Source organism: Talpa occidentalis, unplaced genomic scaffold (assembly GCF_014898055.3).
Source record: "Talpa occidentalis isolate TD23 unplaced genomic scaffold, MPIMG_talOcc4v2.1 talOcc4.3, whole genome shotgun sequence".
NCBI classification, from domain to species: Eukaryota; Metazoa; Chordata; class Mammalia; order Eulipotyphla; family Talpidae; genus Talpa; species Talpa occidentalis.
The window spans coordinates 87,217,061-87,241,470 of NW_023603184.1; the positions used below are offsets into that span (position 1 = coordinate 87,217,061).

Here is a 24,410-nt window from a genome sequence, read left to right on the forward strand (position 1 = left end):
GACGGGAAACAGTTTCGGGAATATGAGCCCGGCGGGGCATGGTGGGCATTAGGACCGGGCGTCGAGAAGAAGCCGCTTTGGGGCTGCCGCGGCGCGCGCTTGCCAGGAGCCGACGCGGGGTGGCTGAGGTCTGGCTCGGAGGAAACACTGGAGGGAGCGGAGACGCCGCTGCCTTCGGCCTCGGCTCGCCTCTTCCCTCCTACGGTCCGGGGGTCTGATCTGGACTAGGGGCGCCCAGACGCTCGTCGGGGCCCCCGCGCATCCTGGTACTCCCCCGCCAGCCCCCGCGCGGTGGTAGAGGCCGTGGCGGAGCCCGCCGCTGATTGGCTGCCGCGGGCGTGGGGCGGGGCGCGGGGGCGACGCTGCGCCGCCCGGGACCGCGCTCTCTTTCCCGCCATGTCGTTCGTGGAGAGCGGGGGGCGCTCGGCTGCCCTGCGCCGCCGCCCTGGTACCCCGACTCCGTACGCTCAGTCGTTTTCCACCTTTGCTCAAGGGGGCAGTTGGGGTGAGGGTGAAGTCGAGGAAGAGGAATGCGACCCGGTGGCCCGCGACTTGCGGGCTGAGTTCTCGGCCGGGGCGTCGTCGGAGCCTCGGAAGAACTGGCCGCTCCCGCCTGACGGGGCCGGGTCTCCGCTGCTGCCTGATAAACGCAACGGCCTTGTCACAGCTGCTGCGGCCGGCCCGGCCCCTGCGAGGGGCTGGCCGGTCCAGGTGCTCTCACTTCTCTGTTCCCTGCTGTTCGCCGTCCTCCTCGCCTTCCTCCTCGCCATCACCTATCTGATCGTAAAAGGTACTGGAGTTCGCGCCTGGAGAAAGTCTGTGCTGAGTAAAATTGAGCTTCGAGGCGGCTCTCACCTTTGTCACTCACCTGGTCTGAGGGCGGCGAGCTGGTAGCGTTTTCACTGAGTCTTCATCTGCACCTTTCTTTGACCCCCCCCCCCCGCCCCGCTTTGTTTTCAAGGTGGAGGGTCCATGCTCAAGAGACACATTTTATTTTACTTTTTAAAGTGGAGGTATAATTGGCGTGTAACATTAATTTCAGGTGTGCAACATAGGGACTTGCTGTTTGTATACATTGCCCAATCATCATCCCAATAGTTTAACTTCCTTCAGCATACATAGTTACAAGGAAAAAGTGTAGACGACGCTTTTTTTTGTTTTGTTTTGTTTTTTTTGTTAAAGGTTTATTTATCCATGCATACAAGAGCTAGGGCGCAGGCCAGGAATGTGGGAGTGAGAGGATTCACCTGACAGTGGAGAGCAGAACAGGTAGATGTAGTGAACTACACTGCTGAGGGGAGCAGTGGGCGACTCAGGAGAGTTCTGCGCCATTTTTAAGAAAGAGTCATGATTAAGTGGTTACTCTTGAAAAAAGTTTTTTAAAGTTACTGCAATATTGGAAAACTAAGCAAAACGCAGAACTACCATCATTAAAAGGAGGTGGGGGACAGTAATTTTAAACAAGCTATCCGTATTCAAGACTTTAATCCACAAATAGTTAAGATGTGCCATCTGCCCATTTGTACATTCAGAATTCCTGAAGGACAAAATTTCCATCCCATTGCCTGTATTTGTAGATATTAGTTTTACTTCACTAAATAGAATTAAATGTTTTAACTCTACTTATTCTTTTATTCCTCATTGTTTCCAAGCCCCTAGAAGGGTGCAGGTGGCATTTAACAGCTTATCATGGCTTGATTTTCATACAGAAGACAGATTCGCACTTTAATTTTCAAGTTTTATTTCTTCAAAGTGGTATTGGGTATAAACTGGCAATCTTAAATACTTGGGTGCTTATGTTTTTCCTCCTTGATCACTCCCTTCTAGCCCTTGTTTTCACTAAGTTTATCTTGTAGATAGTTTATTTCTCTTGCTCTTTTGTATTATGCAGTCACAAAACCTGGTAAATGGCAGCCCATTGCAAGACATTTAACTTCTGATTTTGGAGAATAGAGAAAGGAACTGAACTGTAAACCTAATGTGCCCTGTAATTTGAATTATACAAAAATGTTTATTGATTCATAGATGTTTTACTGAAGGTTACACAGCTAATAAATGGAATCCGAATTTGAAACCAGTTCTTTCTGACTCCAGAACACTTTCTGTAACTCCACATTGACTTCCCAGCCTTCGAGTTACTGTTCAAATTATAAAATCATCTTTTTTACACAAGGCCCTTTGTGTATTTACAGAATTGCACACTGAGAATTTGAAGGATGAAGATGGTGTGGACACTGGGGTACTAGGTATGGAACTTAATTGTCACTTGATTTGATTTTGAGGCTACTTTTTGTTTTTCCACATCATGTTTAAACTACAAAATTTTGGATAAAACCTTAATATATTCCCCTAATTTAGCCTTATTCTTTTTCATCTGTATACTTGTATGGTAAATTTTATTAAATCTTTTTATACAGGGATGGTGTGTGTATGTATTTGTGTATAAATCACACGTACTAATAATACATTTTGAATACAAATGTATATGACTAAGACCCAGAGAATACTTAGCATTTTCTAGTTTCTTTCTGGAAGAATCTCCTTACAATTTTTTCCCCAGGAGTTAAAAACAAACAAAACTTTTCACAAACTTACAAAAGATAATGTTTTTAGCAGACCTCAGGAAAAATTTATGTTGAAATCTTTATAAGCAACTTCAAAAAAAGTAAGTATTGGGCATACTCGGTTATGAGGACTAGGAAAGAATTAACCCTGAGTTTCCATAGAATATTAGTTTACAGGTTTCTTGTGAAAAAATTTAAGGGTCATTTATCTTAACATTTGTTTCTTTTGGCTAAAATGATGTTGAAGAGTTAAGAACGTCCTGGTGTACTGTGCTCCTATTTGGGTGCTTATGTTTTTCCTCCTTGATCACTATTTGCTATAAATTTGCTATAAATTATTTGATCACTCTAAATTGGGGGGGAGGGGTAGTTCCTATCCTGCATGTCATCTCTCCCCAAATCTTAGATAACTGTTTAATCTACCTCTTTAAGGCTAATGTTCTCACAATGATCTGAAGTGTAGCATACGCTATTTTGCTGATGGAGAAACCTTTTTCTTCAAATTACAAAAAATCAGTTTGCTGATGTCCCATGAAAACTTGTGTTTGTTCTTCTTGCATGAGAAAACATACACTTTTTAGTTAACTCATTTTATCAGTATGTGTTACAATGTTTCATCTCAAACAGCCAAGTTTCTGGGACTTTTCATAGCATTTTTAGATTTGTCAACTCTTGGTGCAGTAGAAACAATCATATGAACTATTAATGAATTCTAACTTGCTGTTTAAAAAATGGCAAGATTTCACATTTATGAAATGTATGAGTAGCACTTGCCTAATGGAATGACTTGTTCAGTATCAAAAGGAATATAATGGCTTTGTCATTCACCTCTTTCTTTTCTGTAAATATTCCTGTACTGCTTGGTAGATAGTTATTACTATTATAGCAAGTAGGGACATCATTATCTAAGTCTTTGTTAATGACCTTTTACTTTCAAGATGAAGAATAATCTTAGGAGTTGAAAGAAACTACTGAATTGTGCTGGCACAATGTCCTGTTAAACAATAGTTATGCCAAAACAAAGATCCTTATTTTGAACCAATTATCCAGGGATCAAGTGAAGAATTTTTTCAACATCACTTAATAAACTAATTCCATTCATTTCCAGGGGATTAACATTAAATTCTCTCCTGTTTGGGAGAAAGATACAAATTAACCTCTTTGGAAAGTAATGTTTTGAATTGACTACTTGTTGCAGATTAAAAATCCATTTGAAACCATTGATAGTTGAAAAGTAGGTCACTTGTTCCCTTGACCTGTGACTTGGATCCACATTAACCATGAGTGTGATGGAATATTCAGCAATCAAAAAAGATAAACTCATGCCATTTGCAACATGGACGGAGTTGGAAGGGAGTAATCTCAGTGAAATAAGTCTGAAGAAAAAGAAAAGTATCGGAGGGTTTCACTTACAGAAGGAATATAGGGAAACAGAAAACAAGGGAGTCAGGAAAAAGAAAACTATCAGGCAAATTAAAAAATCTGAGACTTACAGCAGGGGGAAGGGGAGGGAAGGGCACGAGGGACTCTTGTGACAGTTCATGGGTGGTGTGGGAGTTTCATGGGATTACACCTGAGGGGAGAAATCAAATATTGTACAAAAATAAACAGTGATGTAAAATAAATAAAGTAAAAAAAAATTAACCATGAGTTGATTAACTTAGGTGTCAAAAAAGATTGTAGCCTTCACTTATCCCTGAAGAAATGCTCCTCTCCTCTCCCCTCCCTTCCCCTCCTCTCCCCTCCCCTCCCCTCCCCTCCCCTCCCCTCCCCTCCCCTCCCCTCCCCTCCCCTCCCTCCCCTCCCTCCCTCCCCTCCCTATTGATATAAAAAGGTTTTCACTTGGGGCCACCTCTGGTGGCGCAGCGGTTGAGCTGTGGGCTGTGAAGCTGCCCTCAGCCTCTGCAGCGCCGGTTTGATCCCCGGCCACCGGCAAGGGTCCCACATGGAGCGCAGACTTCCTGCCGCTCCCGCTGCTCCCCTTAGCAGTGTATTTCGTCTGTCTGCCTGTTCTGTTCCCCGCTCTGGCTCTGGTGAATTCTCTTACCCTCCCACACTTCTGACTGTACCCAGTGCTTGTATAAATAAATAAATTAGAAAAAGAAAGTTTTCACTTAAAAAATGCAGACTCTTCAATAACTATTGTTGAAGTCATTTATTGTATACAGAAAAAACAAAATGCTGCCTTTTATCATAGTCAGATGGTCATACTTTGTTTAATTACCTAATGTTAAATGAATTTTCCTTTTTAATTTCATAAATTATGTGATCTTACTAGGAAATTCCAGCAATTAAAGCAAAGGTTTCCAGTAACATACTCATACATATTTATAGATTTTTTTTTTCATGTATGTACATACATGTTGTGGTTATATATGTGGTTTTCTCTTTTGTAAAAAAAATTGGAATCGAATATTTTGCACTTTTATTGAAATGTGTTGGAGTTCATTCTGTGTTATGCATGGATCTACCTCATTCTTTTTTTGCTATGCATATTTTATATTCAAGTCTGTTTAAACAGTTTGTCTGAAGTTCTAAAACAAGACACAAAATTTTGTGCTGTCATATTTAGTCCTATTGTTTCCTTATGGCAACAATGTTTTGTGACAAATGCTTGACTAATTCCACAACGGAATTTTAATAAGAAAGCTTTTCTAGTATGGGACCATGGAGGTTTGTATTTTTTCTCTGGTCATTTCAATTTGCATATCATATGTGCAGTTACTGTCTCCACATCTTTATAAAACTTGACTCCAAGAGGTTTCAAAATTGTTGCAAAATATGAATTACCATTATTTCATCAACTTATGAAAATTGAACTGTAGAGAAGAAAGATGATGTATTTATTTAAAGACATGCCCTTTGACACAGTAGTTCTTCCTCTAGAAATTTGTTATAGATATCCTTGTATATCTGTACAGTGAAGTGTGAAAGTATGACTTTTACTTACAGCTTCATTTTTTTTTTTTTTTTTAAAGAGGCACGTATTTTATTTATTTATTTGTTTGTTTGTTTGTTTGTTTATACATGCACTGGGTACAGTCAGAAGCGCGGGAGGGTGAGAGAATTCACCAGAGCCAGAGCGGGGAGCAGAACAGGCAGAAGGACCGAAGTACACTGCTGAGGGGAGCAGCGGGCGGCAGGAGAGGTCTGCGCACCATGTGGGACCCTCCTCCGGTGGGCGGGGAGCAGCCGGGGATCTAACCGGCGCCGCAGAGGCCGCGGGCAGCTTCGCAACCCAGAGCTCAACCACTGCGCCACCAGGGAGGCCCACTTACAGCTTCATTTTTAATAGTCAAAAGTGAAAACAAATATGAAGTAGCATTGTGGCCTGTGTGTTTCAACATTGCTATGTTGGAACAGCAAAATTATGAGCATTTTTTCTGGTCATAATCCCATTTATGGAAATTAAACTGATAAAATTCATACGTATTATACATTACTTGTATGTAAGAGCTTCATATATCTATCCACATTTCCTATATATTTTGGAAAAGATTCACAACAGACTCTTAGCTGATTGCTCTTAAGTGTAGTATTGGGGAAGGATCACTCACTTTATTTTGATAAGCTTTTCTACTTTTAAAAAATGAAGTTAACTATTGGTAAAATGGGTTTACAAAATAGTTAGCAGGTTTTTGGCTTCCAGATTCTGGAAACAGTGACTTGTTCACAATTTTAGTTGTTGGGAGTAGCTGACTTCTGTGGCTTTTCTGTTTCATCATCAATTAATTGAGTAAAGAGGCATAAGCACTTCTAAACCACAATATTACATTGTCATTGTGACCTGGCATTTATCAGTGATGTGGCTGTTAATTAGTGCAAATTGAACATGTAATTAAATTGTCCAAAATCAGGCAACCATTTAGATCATGGAATAGTAGTCATTTCTGGTAGCTTTAGAATATTCTTGTATTAAATTTGACAGTTGTTTTATTAAAATAACTGAGTAGTAAAGCAGAATGAACTTTATCTCACATTTTGTTATTTTTTATCTGTTATTTTGTCTTTCTCACTTTTTTTAGATATTAAGACGTTTCACCTTTCCACAGCAATTCTCCAATTCTTTTAATTACCATCTTTGTTCTGCTATCTTTATGTATTTTTTTTAAAGATTTATTTATTTATTTATACAAGCACTGGGTACAGTCAGGAGCGCGGGAGGGTGAGAGGATTCACCAGAGACAGAGTGGGAAACAGAACGGGCAGACTGACTGAGATATACTGCTGAGGGGAGCAGCAGATGAGACAGGAGAGGTCTGCTATGCCATGTGGATTTCTCCCTGGCCGGCCAGGAATCGAACTCATGCTGCAGAGGCTACGGATTGCTTCATAGTGCGGTGCTTGACCCCTTGCGCCACCAGGGAGGCCCCCATAAGTTTTAATTGTACACTAAGTAATCTCATTTGTGTTTTGATTCCCTATCACTGATTTAGCAAAAGATAGTACAACTATCTACGCACACCCAGGTTGGGTTAAGATTCTTTATGCTGACACAGTGCCAGGGTTTTGGAATGGGAGTACAAGTTAATGCTCAAGACATTTGCTCAAATGAATTATGGCTGAAATCTCTCATTTTGGTCAGGACGACTTTTCAAATGTAGTACCTTCCAGCAATGTGACCATTTGTTGTTTCTGTGCCTAACTTTGAGCAGAGGTATCTGAAAGCTTGCCTGTAGGCCCATCTCCCAAGACTGGATACAACTGTAAACCCTCTGGTGTTGAGTAGCCCCTTCTCATGACTCTATCAGGAAGGCCCAGTGGCACTCTTCACTCATACACTCACAAGTGCAAACACACATACATAGCATGCTTTCTTCAAACCAAGGAAGCCTTTCTTACCTGTAGATAAAGACCTCATGCTTTCTCCTTGTTACTCACAAACCTTTTATCTATACCCCAGTCGCTCATTGTCTTTGCGGTTTCTCAAGAAGAGATGCTGTATTTGTTGTACTAGTTCCTTTACTTACTTTGCAACATAAGAACAAAAGAGACATTCAGGCTATTTCTCCTTTCTGCATTGTGACATCTTTCTGGGAGCAGTAAACACAAAGTCTGTTATCTCTTTAAGAGGGTGTAAGGGAAATAGAGCTATCAGAAAAAAAAAATTAGGTTACTCTTTCACAAAATGTTTTGCTACAGTTTTTCTTATGCTTCATTCCTCTTTGTCTTTAGTAGTTTTATCTGTTTCTGGGCTTTCAAGTGATTTACAAATAATCTACATATTTCTTAGCTGCTTCTTGCCAAAATAAAATGGTACTTTTTGTACAACCAGGAAATTTGGTAATTCATATTGAATTACCTATTGAATTTTATAAAACTGCAGATGAGTTATATTCTTAAGTTGAATTTCTGCTCTTTTCCACACACTAAATTATAATTCAATTAAAATATTCAAATATATAACTTCATGTGGTGCCTTAGTATTTTGCATTTCTAAATATGTCAGCTTATAGTAACCTCTGGTCTTTTACATCACCTAAAATTCAGAATATCAGAATTGCACATGGTTTTTGAACCTGAGGATGCTATTTTAAATTGCTGTGGTGTTAATAATTTAAATTGCCCCTTCCCTTTTCTTCCCATTAAGGATTCTGGACTCTACTTATATTATCTCTAACTGCTGGATTCTCCTGCTGCAGCTTTTCTTGGACAGTGACTTACTTTGATTCTTTTGAACCAGGAATGTTTCCTCCTACTCCTCTTTCACCTGCCAGGTTCAAGTAAGTATTCCTATTTATTTTTTTGCCCATCTCAAATCTATTTAAAACACTGAAAAATACTCTATGGTAGTGATACCTGATGGAAAGAATCCTAATGTTAGCACAATTAAAAGAACAAATATTATTTTAAAAAAAATACTAAAATAGAAACCTAAGACTGCTTATTTGTGAGAAATAATTTATTAAGAACCCACTCTTTAATCTGTAAAATATAAATGACAAGGTGTTCAGCTTGGCTCAGCCTTTAGATAAAAAGGGAAAAAAGAGCATTTTAAACTCCATACCTAGATAATGCAATCATCCTTTAAAAATGAAGTTCAAGAAATGATCTGAGAATTAAGAAATTTAATTGCTGTTTGTTCTTTGGGGATGTAATTTCATTTAGAACAATTTATGATGGCTGAATATCAGTAATGTGGAAGTTTTGCTACAGTCAGATAATTAGACTTAAAAGAACTTCAGTGGATTAGACTTTTCTTTGAATTGGACTTTGGGTTTAAACTGTTTGATTTTATAATTAGCAAACATTTATGGCACCTACTGTGTCTATGCCAGATTAGATTCGTTTCATTACACACATAATGGAACAATATTAAATTTCTTTGGTCTGTTTTCTCTGTTTTAAAGAGTTTCAGAAAATTGAGTAAGCATTGTTCTAATCTAGTTTGATTATGCCAGGAAACTCAGATTTTAAATTTCCAAATAAGAGCATCCAGGGTATCAGTTTATTTTATAAACTAAGGTGTGGGGCATAAAAAACAGAAAATAATTTCTGTTGGATATGTATGTTATCAGACTATTATAGTTATTTATATTATTACCAGCTCCAAAACCCTATGAACAGACAGTAGAGATCAAATAAAATCTATTTGAGGGACTCAAAATAGGAAGTTATACTGGTGGTTGTTATTAATGATCTTTGGTACTACTGGTCTTCATTACTAAACTCAAGTTCTGTCTTCTATCTTTAAAAATTTTGACTTCACTGTGTTATCCTACAATACCATCCTATAGATTACTTGGTTACCATTCAGTTGAAAAGTTAATTATACTAAATAGGTCCTGCAACCTTGATTTCAGAAAGTCCCTTGCACTTAGAGTTATGAAAACTATAACCAGTCTTAAAAGCATCAGTATTCAGTGAACTTATCAAGGTTTAGAACCACTCATTTTACTTAAAAACTTTAATGTATTTATCCCTTCATCAAATCCAGTCATTCTTTTGAATGACTTTTTGAAATATATGGGAATACTTTGTACCTCCATTAATTTTTTCCCTATTTAAGGCATTGCTAATTTATTTGATTCTTTGGTCTCCTCCTCTCCAACTTTTCACTCTTTAAAATCATCAGTGACTTCAAAGTAAAATTTACCATTTAAGTATAACATAATAAGATTTATTTATTTATTTATTATTTATTTGTATAGTCCTTATCCAAATGATGTGTACCCTATACTATAGGATATCATCTGTTTGCATCCCCAAAATAAATGATGTACTTTCGAGATGCTATGACTTTTAGCCTTGTGGTTCTCTTTTTTTTTGAAATGTCATTTTCCCTCTCAGCTTCTTTTCTACCTCACTGGCAGAACTCATAAGCCTCATAGACATTAGGGCATATTGGAGTTAAGAGGAAAGCATTTCATTGTTCTCTTAAAGATCTGAAATTCTGGGGGTATTTGTCTAATTTTTTAAATTGTCTTTGAATAGCTTATTGAACCAGAACCAATAGGGTTGTATCTCAGTAGTCAATGTGTTTATTAGTTGTCCAATTTTAATATGAGGTAGTGTCACGTTGCATATTTGTTAATAAAGCCCTGAAAATAGTTTTGAAATAAGTATATTGAATGTAAATATATATGTATATATGAATTCCTTTCAATATGTAAGTAGGGACAAGTTATTTTTTAAAAAGATTTATGCATACAAGAACTGGGGTACAGGCTGGAGTTTTTTTGGGGGGTGAGAGGATTCACCAGAGACAGTGGGGAACAGAACAGGCGGACTGGCTGAAATACACTGCTGAGGGGAGCAGTGGGCGAGACAGGAGAGGTCTGCTGTGCCTTGTGGGTTCCTTCCTGGCCGGCTGGGTATTGAACTTGTGGTGTAAAGGCTGTGGATTGCTTCATAGTGCGGTGCTTAACTCCTTGCACCACCAGGGAGACCCGGGCCAAGTTATTTTTATAGTTGATAAATCAGCTATGAAATATCTAATGGGAGTCAAACTAATTTAAATTATCTTTTTACTAGAAACAGTTTGAAAAAGGCATATAATAAATACAGTGATAGTTGACCACATATTAGCAGAAACCACAGATAAAAATGTCAAAATATAGTGATAATTGATAAAATTGAATTTTGTAGTGAAAACCCTGCCCTCTAGTGCTTGTGGAAAATAATGCAATTACTTCAGGAATTTCAGGATAAATATATTCTCTCTGTTACCAGCAGAGTGAGTGCTTGTACAGGGAAACAACTTTACCTTTGGACAGATTTGAAATCTTCAGACTTAACTTATTAGAAATGTTGATATATGTTATTAATTTGCAACATGCTTATATAAAAATATAGAACAATGTATTTTTGTATTATCTAATGTAAACAATGCCAGTATATATTTTTTTGATTCTATAAAACTAATACAAGTTCTATGTTCAAAAAATCAAAAGAAAAAAATGGAAAAAACCCATATCAAGGAAAATGCCAACATTTTAATGCCTATATCTTTCCATTCTTGGCATATTTTAAAATTGAATTGGAATTACAATATACATGTTTTGTAATCCACTTTCTAAATTGAACATTATATTGGACAGTCTTGCCCTTCATTATTTCGTTTGTGTTTTCAGTGTTGAAATACACTTTGAAGTCCATCATGTATGTCAATTTAAGGGAAATATAAATGGTAGCAAGATTCTAAGATTATTTATTAAACAGTTATTAACTAAGTAAATACTGAAGAAAGGCAAGATAATTAAGACAAAATGAAGAAACTTTTTTTTCTAAGATTAGATTGTTACTTAAAATATTTCTATCTTCATGAATGTCAAACACAAAGAAAGTAATTTAGTTTGTTAAAAATATAGTTATTTTTCTATTCTTTGCAGATTTAAACACATGGTCTTTTTTACTACTTAGTATATAAGTGAGAAATACAGTAGTATTGAGAAGATTATGTTTACTGTGGCTATCAACTAGTGTTTCCCTAGAAACATAAACTCAAGGAAATAAGAAAATACCTTTAGTGATACTTAGTAAATATTTGATTAAATATTTAATGAACTTAGCAATTTGGATAAGTCACTGGGAAAGTTGAAATAAGAAATAAAACCCTTTCCTTGTGTTCATTTACATATTTTATTTCATATTTACTTTCTATATTAGTTTGATATTATCTTAAGTCAGTTCTGGCTGTTTTAACAAATTACCATAAACTGTTTAGCTCATTAGCAGCAAAAATTTATTTCTCACAGTTCTGAAGATCAGAAGTCCAAGTTACAGGGGGTCAGCATGTCTGGGTTCTTGTGAAAGCCGTTTTCTGGGTTGCATATGGCCTCCTCTTCATTGTGTCCTCACAAAGCAGAGAGCAAAAAGCTCTACTGTGACTTTTAATAAGGTCACTGATCCCTTTTGTGAGGGCTCTACTCTCATGAGCTCATTAAAGTCTAATGACTTCCCAAATAACCAATGCTGTATTCATACTGAAAGGGTAAGGTTTTGACATATGAATTGGGACAAGGTTGGGGCAATTGTTAAAAACACCTTAGGTCCATACAGAACTTAAAAACTTTTACATAAGCACTAGACCTGTAGGGAAATTCAAGGCAATTGAAGAACTTTGCAAGATATACTCTCAGAGAGGTACACTTAATAGACTTCAGATAGTGTATTTTAAGAAAGATGGTTGTCATCTCACTGTGCAGACTTTGCTGAGTTAAAAGGTATACAATGTCACATATGCAAACTTCTTTATTAGAAAGCAAATATTTGGAGTATTTAACTCAATACTTTAAATTACTTTCTTGGTTTCTGAAAATCTGTTAGTGTTAAAAAACAAGAGGCAGTAACTTTAGATTCCTTAGAGTATTTATAAGAGGCATTCCCCCTTTAATACTTTATAATTCAGTAATCCTGTTCTTTTATATTATTTAATTGACATCTTCAGTCTAATTTGCATTAATTTTCCACATTCATTCATTGGATTTGGTCTGTGCTTTCTGAGAAGGTAAATATATGTGTAACCAATATTTTACTTTGTGATTATCTGCTTTAATTATAGCAGTTAATGCATCTAAATATGTGGCTCATCCATGCAACATACTGCATTCAGAAAGAACCTAGAGTTCAAAACAATGGGCCCTATGGTATCACCAGAACTTTTCTGCAAGTCCTGATTGGGGAGGAAATTTGGTATAGTAGATGTGCCTTGAAGCTACATTTTTCTTAATAAGTACATCCTTTTACATATTATAGGATTGCTGGGAATGCTTTTGAGGTTCCTATTAAAGATTATTATCTTTAGTTCCCTTATTAGGGAACTAAGTCACCTTCATTATTATAATTAGTCTAGGTTCTACATTTTTTTCTAGGTGAAAAAATCAAATCTCAGGAATTCAGGTGACCAGTACAAAGTCAAATAATTTACATGTAACATAGCTAGCACCTGACTCTACTATTATTATTTTTGTTTGCTGTGCTAAGTAACCCCTCTCTGTATTATGAAATGAATTAATAGGAGAAATTGAAATAACACTCGGAGCATTTGTTATGTGGCAGTTGGACCCATGCAATATTGCCAAATCCAGTCAAAATCTGTTTTTAACATCTGTCTTTGTTCTCTCCTTTGTTTTCTCTTGGGGACCAGCATTTTTTCACATTACTTGTGCACAGAGCCCCATCTAGTGGTATAGTGATGTAGCCATAGTTTTATAATTCCTGTGTTAAAAGTAAAAACCTCTAGATTAGGTCTCATATAGGGTGGAATTATTGTTTTATAGTCTAGAAATAAATTTATTAAAAAGTGATAATGTATTTGATAGATCCAGCAAAAAGTATAGTATATAAAACTCGTTTGTTTTGTAATTATGACTCAAAATACTTAGTGATAAAAAATGATAGGAATTTTTAAATTTGCCAGTTATATACTAGTGTTTACATAGACCCAGAGGTGAGGAACCAGCTATTTTTATATACAATTCTAAAATTTTATTTATTTTTTCTTTTTAAATGTAGTTCTTTTTTTCTTAATAATTTTTGGACAATATGTGGTCTCTCCCCTCAGTGTGAGGGACCAGCATTTTTAAATAAGTTAAGAGTATTACTTCATTGCAGTTAGTAAGTGACAATTAAAAAAATTATTTAGATTAAAAATTAGACTGAACAGCATATTCTCCTATACACTAAGGCATTAACTTCATAGAGATAAGACTATTATTTTGTATTGAATATGTCCAGAGAGAGTTATTTCCAATAAGGAAAAACCAATGATTGCTTTTAAAATGATTGCTAACTATATTGTAGAAATTGAGTGCTGAAAATTTTGAATTCTAACCTTATTCTGGTCAAAGGATATATAAAAGTAAAGTTTCTGATGAATTTCAGAATATCTGAATCAAAAACTTGGACTTTGGAATCACTTGTTGCAAAACTGATTTGAAATAATTTTCTCCTGTTGAGAAATACGTTATGTCTTACAGTCACAGTTTTGTGAGTTTTAGAGAATGTCTCAGTGCTTCATAATTCTCTGTTGACTTCTGTCCTAAAAGACTTATTATGTTAATTTGAATCATACAACTAAAGATGAGTCTTTTTGAGGGTAGAATGAATTATTTTTTAAAAAATGGTATCAACCATGAGCATAATTCTGCCTTTAGTTTAATGAGTTTGATTATCTGTGGGGTTTTGTTTTTATGTAAAAGAACTAGGATGTAGGCCAGAGGTGCAGAGATGGGTGAGAGGATTCACCAGAGAGAGAGTGGGGAGCAAAGCAGGTGGATTTTACTGAAATACACTGCTAAGGGGAGCAGCAGGCGAGACATGAGAGGCATCCTGCCGATATGTGGGTTAGCTACTTGGCTGGGGATTGAACTCACGCCATAGTGGTGATCGCGCTGAGACTTAACCCTAAGCCACCAGGGAGGCCCATGTGGGTTTTTTTTAAAAAAATTGGAATATTGGTTAAAAGAAAAAAGCAAACATAATTTTAAGTTTTCCTGATAGATTTTTTTTTAAGATTTATTTATTTATTTAATTTGTTTATACAAGCACTGGGTATAGTCAGAAGCTCGGGAGGGTGAGAGAATTCACCAGAGCCAGAGCGGGGAGCAGAGCAGGCAGAAGGACCGAAGTACACTGCTGAGGGGAGCAGTGGGCGGCAGGAGAGGTCTGCGCGCCATGCGGGACCCTCCTCCGGTGGCCAGGGAGCAGCCAGGGATCGAACCGGCACCGCAGAGGCCGTGGGCAGCTTTGCAACCCAGTGCTCAACCGCTGCGCCACTGGGGAGGCCCTTTCCTGATAGATTTTTTAAAAGACTGAATGAACCCTTCAAAATCATCCCTCGAGTAGCCATTTGGAGTTATCAGAATCAAGCAAATGTGTATATTTTTTCCATGGTGTGACTTAGTTTTAAGTCAAAGTTAGAGTTTGTACTGCAGGTGCCTCTTAAAAAACTGTGTTTTCAGAAAAATATCGGATGGTTTCACTTATAGCAAGAATATAGGGGAACCAAATAAGACATCATTGTAAAAAATAACAGTACAAAACACAACAAAGCAAAAACAGACAATTATAAATCAGAGACATCCTGCAAGGAAGGAGGAGGGAGAGGGATCAGAGTGAGGGCGGGAGGAGCACAGGGGACTGAGGTGATGGTGCGAGGGTGCATTGGTGAAGGAAACTCTGAGGGGACTGCACCTGAGGGGGTGGGGGGAAGCAAATATTGTTTAAAAATGAACAATGATATAAAAAAATAAAAAACTGTTTTCTAGAATAAGACATTGAAAGGCACAGTAAATATCCATTTTATAGAAATAAGAACATAAATTCATGATCTTACATTGCAAGAGAAGTTTGAAATTTGGTATCTTTTAAAGTATTATTGGTCATAACCATCCTTTATTTGATCTGTAGTTTATGGTCAAAATGCAGAGAAACTTTACAATTACTAGTATGTAATTTCCAGGCATGAACTCAGATAAAGAATGGTGTCTTCTTGTATGGTTGTGCTATACACGATAGAATTTGATTGGCAATCTGTGTTATTTCATAGTTATTATACAAATCAAGGGCTCTCTGCTGCTTTCCTAATGCTCTTGCTCTTATTTTTTTTTGTCTGGATCACTCTGAGTTACCCACTTTCCTATCCTTTTGCTTCCAGTCACATGATATTTGATAAATATGAGATACTGGATTTCAAAAATACATTTTTAACATAAATTTTACATATTGTAGTTTATTTTTAAAAAATAATTTACCTTACAATGCTATTTGGAATCTGCAAATTCACTTAGTAAGTGAGATAAAAAAGGAAATGGTTGATTTTTTTGATAAACTGTTTTCAGTAACTATTACACAAACTAAAAATTAACACATGTAAGCTGATACTATCTTGCAGATGTTATTTCCTATATAACGTGTTCTGGACATAATCAGGTGCTGAAATATGTCCATGACATGTGTATGGTAGGATGTGCTGCTTGTTAGTACCGTTGTGGGGGAAGCAGTGAGTAGAATATTTAACATATGAATTTTGTAGAAAATTCAGGATTTAAAACTGGCATTGCTATGTTACTATATTCCTTTTCTATTCAATATTGTTTGTTTTTCTGTTTTTAGAGGGTTTTCTCTAACTTCTTGTTCTTGACATTGGAGGCCTTAATTCTAGGAGGTTAAGAAGATATAGTGTAAATAGAATAGTAAATCTTTGTAGAAAAAGAGTTGTGGATTCTTAATTGGGATAGTAATAAAAATGTAGAGGTCAAGAAAAGTGGGTGATTAATATTTAAATTAGAAGTTTATTTTCCAAACACACTAGGCTTAATGTTGAGCATAATAAATTGAGTCTACTATTCTTTTCATACAGATTTTGGACATCTGCCACTTTGTCAAATCAGATTCTTTATTTCTAATGAAACTAATGAAACAGATGTCAGATGGCTAATTACAGTAGGAGAGAAAAGCTAACAAAAGATAGAGATCAAGAACTTGGCCTTGTTATTTGAATATCATGAAGTTTCATTATCTAGGATCTGTTTTGAGCCATCAAATGTGGTGATACCACTGTTAATGAATATATTGATGGCACTGCACTACAGCTTTTTGAAATAAAGGGTTAAAATATGTGTATGTCTTATAAAATATATTCCATTACTATTCTGAATGGAAACATAAATAGCTATAACAAATTCCTGTAAGAATTCATTTTAATTCTTGGTTTTCATAAAGTGACATAACTAGAAGTGTGTGTGTGTGTTTTGCATCTGTTTGCTGTGGCTTTTGCTTATGCTTATTTACAATGTGTTATAAAAGGGCTGCTGAAAAGGCACAGGTGTCCATATGCACAGAGCAGCACTGATGATACCTGAGAGATAGTCTTTGCCAGTTTTGTACTTGCAACCCTTTCTGTCTGTTCAACAGTCTTTGTAAATTATTAGAGGTAGCCTGGTTGAATGTACAAGTCAGAAAGTGTTACAGGGCAAAAGGAGGCACCCCAAAACCCTCAAACCTGCCTGCTCTAAATAGGTTCTGCTATCCGCTGCATCAAGACAAAACATATAAGACCTTTAATGGAAAGGAACTTTAATACAATTAGTGTACAACAAAGAAAAGAGAAAAAATGTAGTTTCTGAATCAAGCTCCCAAAGTTACCCATCCCCTGGTGGGTAAAAGTCCAGCCAAACAGGCTTGGCCAAAAGCAAGGCCTGAAAGCCTGACACAAGTCTAAAGCACCTTCCGGCAGGGATCCATAGAAAGGGGTCAGAAAAAGCCAGAGAAGTCTGGAAGGAAAAGAGCAATATCAAAAACCAAGATAAAAGCTGCCATTATTAACATCCCCACGGGTGTCTCATCCACATCTGTTTCAACTAGTTCAGGACCAAGAAGCAAGCACAGTTTTTTTTACATGTCTCTCTGCTCCTTGTGCCTTCAGGTCTCCTGGCTCTCCATCCTGCTTCCTTACCTCTCCAGTCTCTTTTCCAACTTCTCTTCCCTCCTCAGCTCCACCCTCCCTTGGGTGGGAGAGAGAACCTGGCACCTCCCCTTTTCCTGGGGACCACCCTCCTTACAAAAGGAGATAGCTACCAAATCCAAGCTACTCCATATTAACAGAAGAATTTTTGAGCAAGTCAGTTTCTCTGAGTTTTTAATTTCCTACTCTAAAGTGGGATAAAAATAGTGATATCTACTCTAAGTATAGGTTTTCTACCTAAAGCAATAAATATATCAAGTGATAAAGTAGAGCTTTTCCTTTCTTCTTAATTAAAATTCTTCAGTTATCTTCTCTAGTGTAATTGTTATTTATCTTGAGATTCTATCCTTTCTATTCTGTTTTCCTCCCTTCCTAGTCTTTTGGTATTAAGGTACGCTTCCTTTTACAAAATAATGCTGAAAAAGTAAATGGTAATGGTTTTTAACACAAAGTGTTCCAAACACTTTACTTACTTTTTGTAAAATACCTTGTTTAATTGTCTCATAAAATCCAAAGGCTTGGAAATCTCACTGTGTACTGTGTATCTTAATTTCTTAGTGTATAATGACTGTGCCTAATCAAGGCATTGCCTACCAACAGATTGATATCCTTAGGCATTTTTATACATAGATTCTCTGGTGAGTAAAGTTAAATGTCTGCCATTCTTCAGTTTGTAGCCAGTTAGACGGTAGGTTAATTTGTAGTTTTACCTAACCAAAGGTACTTTGAAAGTACCTTTATTTCTCTTTGATAGATTTCTAGGAAATTGTAGTACAATAAGATGTATTTAAAATATATACATATATAATTCCATTTTAAAGAACTTTGCTCATCTTTAGGTTCTTTGAATGCCCATAGGTTATTATGTTTGTTAATATTTTACCAACAAAATGTGGGATTGTGACTCAAATTAATTTCTAGTTGGGGGCCTCCCCAGTGGTGCAGCGGTTGAGCACTGGGTTGCTAGGCTGCCTGCGGCCTGTGCAGCGCTGGTTCGATCCCCAGCCTCTGGATTAGGGTCCCACATGGCCGCAGACCTTTACTGCTGCCCACTGCTCCCCTCAGCAGTCACTCTGCCTGTTCTGCTCTCCGCTCTGGCTCTGGTGAGTTCTCTCACCCTCCCGCACTTCTGACTGTATCCAGTATAAATAAATCTAAAAAAAAAAAAAAAAATTTCTAGTTGGTAAAATTCTAGATAAATGACTAATATATATATGAGGCATAATTATTGCACAATTGAGATTCAGAGGATTTAAAGAGATCATGTGGACCATTCTATGTTATAGAAGAGGCAGCAAGACTAAAGATGTTGTCTGCATAGCTGGGAAACAATAATGCTAAGAAAAATGAAGTCTTTTTTTTAAAATGAGGGAATCTTTAAAGTTGAAATTTTCAATTCCATCATAATATAGCTTATTTTGTTTTGTTTTGAATTTAATTTTTATATTCCCCATACAATTGCAACCCCCTTATTTTGACCCCAATCCCTCCTTATCTCCCCCCCTCCCCATAATGTATCTCTGGTTCATAATTGTTTGTTGATTATGATTTTCACTTTTTATAGTTATTCTTTTTCCTGGTCCCTTATTTAGGTTTTCTAGATTTCTGTTATGAGTGAGACCATCCGGTATTTTTCTTTTTCTTTCTGGCTTATTTCGCTGAGCATGATCCCTTCTAGTTCCATCCATGTTGCTGCAAATTGCATGTGTTTATCTTCTTTGAAGGCTGAATAATATTCCATGGTGTATATGTACCACATCTTCTTGATCCATTCATCTATTTTTGGGCATTTGGGTTGTTTCCAAAGCTTAGCTATTGTAAATAGTGCTGCTGTAAACATAGGGATGCAGGTGCTCTTCGGAATTGATGTTTCTTTGTCCTTTGGGTAAATACCTAGGAGTGGAATAGCTGGATCATGTGGAAGCTCTATCAATATAGCTTATTTTGAATAAATTGATAGATCAACTTCCTCCATTAAAATGGTAAATATTTTATTAACTAGTGTTTATTTGTAATGCAAATCATTAAAAAAAATTACAGGCCATGGGGCAATGGACATAATTTCAAAATAATCACCTGTGTTCCTGTGTATTTTCCTGTGACACATGCAGTTCACTTTTTCTTTTTCTTTTTTTTTAAAGATTTATTTATGCATACAGACCAGAGGTGCGGGGCATGAGAGGATTCACCAGAGATAGAGTGGGGAACCGAACAGGCAGACTGACTGAAATACACTGTTGAGGGCAGCAGTGGGCAAGTCAGGAGAGGTCTGCTGTGCCATGTGGGTAGCTCCCTGGTCAGGGATCGAACTCATGCTGCAGTAGCTGCAAATTGCTTCATAGGTTGTGTCTTAACTGCTTGCACCACCAGGGAGGCCCAGCAGTTCACCTTTAAATATATATGTTTACACATTTTCACTCAACTTTTGCATCTTTCATGCAAATGTTTACCCAGATAATACTTACCTGAGATTTATTATGAACCCAGTACAGTCATAATTTTTAAGAACTGCATACTTTCAGGCCTCCCTGGTGTCGTAAGAGGTCAGGTCTCAGCACTATCAAGCTATCGGCAGCCACTGCATCTCGAGTTCGATCCCTAGCCGGGGAGTTAACCCATGTGGCCAGCAGACCTCTCCTGTTTCACCCTCTGCTCCCCTCAACAGTGTTTTTTAGTCTATCCTCCTGTTCTGCTCCCCACTCTGTCTCTGGTGAGTCCTCTGTGCCGCACCCTCCCCCCCTTATCTCTGGCCTACACTCCAGCTCTATGCAGAAATAAATAAAATAAATCTTTGAAAAGAGAAGAACTTTATACTTTAATAGTATTTTCTAGTTTTCAATAATTAGTAATTAAGAAGACGGTGACTATGATTTAAAATTTCTTTATAGATTTTTTTATGACTATTGAATAAATACATGCGCATTATAAAACAGCACAAAATTAATATAACTTTGAAAGTGAAAGGGAGCTCAGTCTTATTTTAGATAACTCACAGTCATATTAACAGGCTAAGTTATACCTTTAGATTTGCCAAAAAAAAATGCACATGCACACATTTCTATTTTTAACAAAGTTTAACTATAGAGCACATATTTTTATAATTATTTTTTTTATTTGTAATCTTTTTTTTTTAAGATTTATTTATTTTATTTATATAAGCACTGGGTACAGTCAGAAATGCTGGAGGGTGAGAGAACCCAACAGAGCCAGAGTGGGGAGCAGAGCAGGCAGAAGGACCAAAGCACACTGCTGAGGGGAGCCGCGGGCGGCAGGAGAGGTCTGCGCTCCATGTGGGACCCTCCTCCGGTGGCCTGCGAGCAGCTGGGGATTGAACCGGCGCTGTAGAGGCTGCGTGCAGCTTCGCAACCCAGCGCTCAACTGCTGCGCCACTGGGGAGGCCCCTATTTGTAATCTTAATTAGTAAAACCTTATGACTCTGTGACTGTATATTATATATGCATTTGTGTGTATAGTTTGTGTATGTGTATCCATCTGAAACTATATCAGTTAATCCAAATATACCCATACTTAAAAATCTGGTAAATTGGCCAATGTGATAGTTTTAATCTTATTCTCTGGCACTTTACTGTAAAAATATTCTGCCATATTTTATACTAACAGATTATTCTGAAATACAAATGTACATAAATGCAAGGTAAATATATATGAAAAGAAGAGAAAGATAAATGGGAGGGACTTTTTTCCTGTGTAATCTCTTACCTGATTTCTATTTATTTGTCATATAAAATTTTGAAGAAGTCATACATCTATGTAGATACACGTTGATACAATGAAGTAAACAGTTTTATAAATATTCATTCAACTTACATTTTTTGTAAAACTTCTTTAACTTAAACTTTCATGTAGAAAGTAATTAGTATAGATTTCTGAAAGATTTACTTCAAAACAGTTTTGCTAATTTATGTATTTCCAAATTGTGAGCATCAGTATTTACTTTGAGTCTTAAAAGATTTAAAGTTAGAAATAATGATTCATATGCCTGTTGCAGGATCTGAGATTCTGAATTTCTAAGAAATTCCCTGTCAATGCCTATATATTGCTGGTCTATGGACTGTACTTTGAATTGAAAGCTTTGAATCAAAAGTCAGTGGACTTTTTTCTGTAGGGAACTAAGTGGTAAGTATTTTTAGCTTTGTGTGCCATATGGTCTCTTGTCACAATTCCTCAACTCTGTCATTATGGATAATTTATAAAAAGATGAATGAGGTTATGTTCCAATAAAAAGAAACAGGAGGCAGGGCGGGCATATCATAGTTTCCCAACCGCTGCTTTAGGAGACTACTCATATATTGATTATGAATGATGGATAGGGTAGGGTTATCTGTTCAGATAGTTCCATTTTAATTGATTAGGTGTATAGCCTTAAGGATAGAACACATTCCTAAAAAGTTACATTTTCATCATGAAACACAAATAATTCATATCTAATTAATAATAACATTTACTGATATCTGAGTATTCAGGATAAAAGATAAAAAGTAGTAATGACTACTTGAGGCATCTCTTCCTGCCCGCTTGTGTCTATGCAACTGTCTTTCACTTTTCTGGTCTTTTTTAAAATAAACTTGTTCTTTAAATATATTTTTTAAAAAAAGACTATTTGAATAATCAAGAAAAGCTTATAACCTTATAGCAAAATAAGACATTTGTAAACCCTTTTTAAAAATTTGTTCCTTTTAGTTTTGAGTCTACCAGTGACTTCCTTGACAAGTCTGAGAAGTGTTTTTTAGGGTTAACAAATACTGTAGGAGAAAGGTTAATAGCAAGGAAATATTTTTTTTTTTTGGTGGGACCCTCGCCAGTGGCCAGGGATCGAACTGGTGCTGCAGAGGCTGTGGGCAGCCTCGCAACCCAGCGCTCAACCGCTGCGCCACCAGGGGAGGTCCAGCAAGGAAATAATTTTAATTGAAATTTAAAAGTAGGAAAGCCAAAGTAAATACCTCACATTTGTCACAATTGTCTTATACTGAACTTAAATGAACTTAGTGAACTTTTATAAGATTTAGTATAAAAAACTATGAAGTGTCTGCCTTATAAAATTTCGAAGTTATAAAAAGGTCAAGTAGGAGAGCAAGCCCAGAGCAGAGCTAGTGAAATGCTAAAATAGCAGAAGACCTAAAATTCATTCTAAAATAGACCAGGCCCTATTGTATAAAGAGAATAATGAGGCAGAGTTGAATCATCCAGACTAAGATATGAATAACTTGGAGTTCGAATCATTGTAATCTGAGTTAGTATTTTAGCTAATGCTATCCATCTGTCTCTTCTACACATCTCCTTTTTTCCCTATAACTATTCCTAATCTTCATCCCATTACTCCTATTTATAATGGACTTCACTGTCAGTTTCAGTGAAAAATCATTTCAAGAGAAACTCCTGCATCTTCCTTCACCCATTCCATTACACATTTGTATCCATATTCATCATTCTATTATTCCTCTTATCGCAGAGGATGAAGGTTTTGTCACCTTATTTTTTATTTGCTATGCTCTAGAGCCCACTCCCACAATTCCTTTTTTTTCCCCACATATTTTCAACCTCTTTGTATCAACTTGTTAGGATACATTTTTTAACTGAAGTAACATTGGTTTATGACATTACAGAGGTTTCAGATATACAGCATTATAATTTTGTGTAGACTATATTATAATCACCACCAAATGTCTAAAGTATCCTTGCTAGGATATTTGTAAAACTTTCAAGTTTCTCCTGTGTTAGAGGGAAAAGTCCTAGTTCTTCTTCATGTTTTTAGCATGTTGGAAGACTGGAGAAGCAATTGTTCTTTTTCTCGTAGTAACTGCAGTTGCTACTACTCTTACACTAAACAATTTTCTCCTTCGATTTCATTAGGGACCGCTTAATTTCAAAATTTAATGTTCATTTTTCAGTCTATTATTTGAAATGGTTTATCATTCCTTTTCAACATGCTTTTCTTTTTTAATTTCTGTCACACCAGAAATTTATTTATTTTTTATAGCTATCGGATTACTACTATTCAGATGTGGAATTCCTTTTCTTAAGCTGCTGCTTACTGGCTAAAGATTTTCAAGTCTAGCTTTTTTTTTTTTAAGATTTTATTTTTTATTTATAAAAGAGCTGGGGTACATGCCAGAGGCATGGGAGGGTGAGAGAATTCACCAGGACAGAGTGGGGAGCAGAACAGGCAGATGGACCGAAAGCATTGCTGAGGGGAGCAGTGGGCAAGACAGCAGAGGTCTGCTGCGCCTTGTCTGCCAATTTCCCTGGCTGAGCGGAAATCGAACCTGTGCCGCAGAGGCTGCGGACAGCTTCAGAGCACTACATTCAACTCGCTGTGCCACCGGGGAGTCCCTCAAGTCTAACTTTTTCTTGAATCTCTCTCTGGGATCCTCCCTTTTGGTTTTCATTTGTATTTCCTGTTGGTTGCTAGTAATTTTTATTTTTGTGTCTCACAGGTATTTCCAGTTTAGCATATTTAAAATTAACTTCATTTTTTTTCCTCTTCCCACCAACCTGTTTCTTCTCTGAGCTTCAGTGTCTTGGTGAATGATAATTCATCCAACCAGTAACTCAAGGGAGAAATCTGGTAGCACTACCTTGTGTTATTCCTCCATTAGTAATTCTGACTAGCCAAGGACACCACCAAAAGCTGACATTTATTGTGTTAATTGAGTTTGTGTTTGATACTAGATACTGCTAAACAAGTACTTGTTAATATAAATCTCATTTAGTCATCACAGGAACAACAAAGGAGGGGATTTTATTTCTTTAAGGTGGAGAATTAGATTTTCAGATAGGTAAAAAGTAGTCCTATAAGTAGAGAGCCATGATAAACTCCATTAGAAAGCAATTAGGTTTGTCTGTCCTTTATACTAATGTAACAAACTCTTGACCACTTCCTCTATTCCCCATTATCTTTTGCTTTTCCATAAACTTAT

The 24,410-nt window shown here is 36.7% G+C and overlaps 1 protein-coding gene across 1 annotated transcript in view; it reads left to right on the forward strand.

Annotated features, from left to right (window-relative positions):
• The first annotated feature begins 379 nt into the window (after nucleotides 1-379).
• The window catches only part of ARL6IP6 (ADP ribosylation factor like GTPase 6 interacting protein 6), a 33,437-nt gene continuing 9,406 nt past the window's right edge, over nucleotides 380-24,410 (forward strand). The window contains exons 1-3 of the mRNA XM_037523344.2: nucleotides 380-790; nucleotides 2,193-2,246; nucleotides 8,155-8,287. Coding sequence (XP_037379241.1) covers nucleotides 397-790; nucleotides 2,193-2,246; nucleotides 8,155-8,287 — 581 coding nt within the window. The 5' untranslated portion in view covers nucleotides 380-396. The remainder of the gene's footprint in view (nucleotides 791-2,192; nucleotides 2,247-8,154; nucleotides 8,288-24,410) is intronic.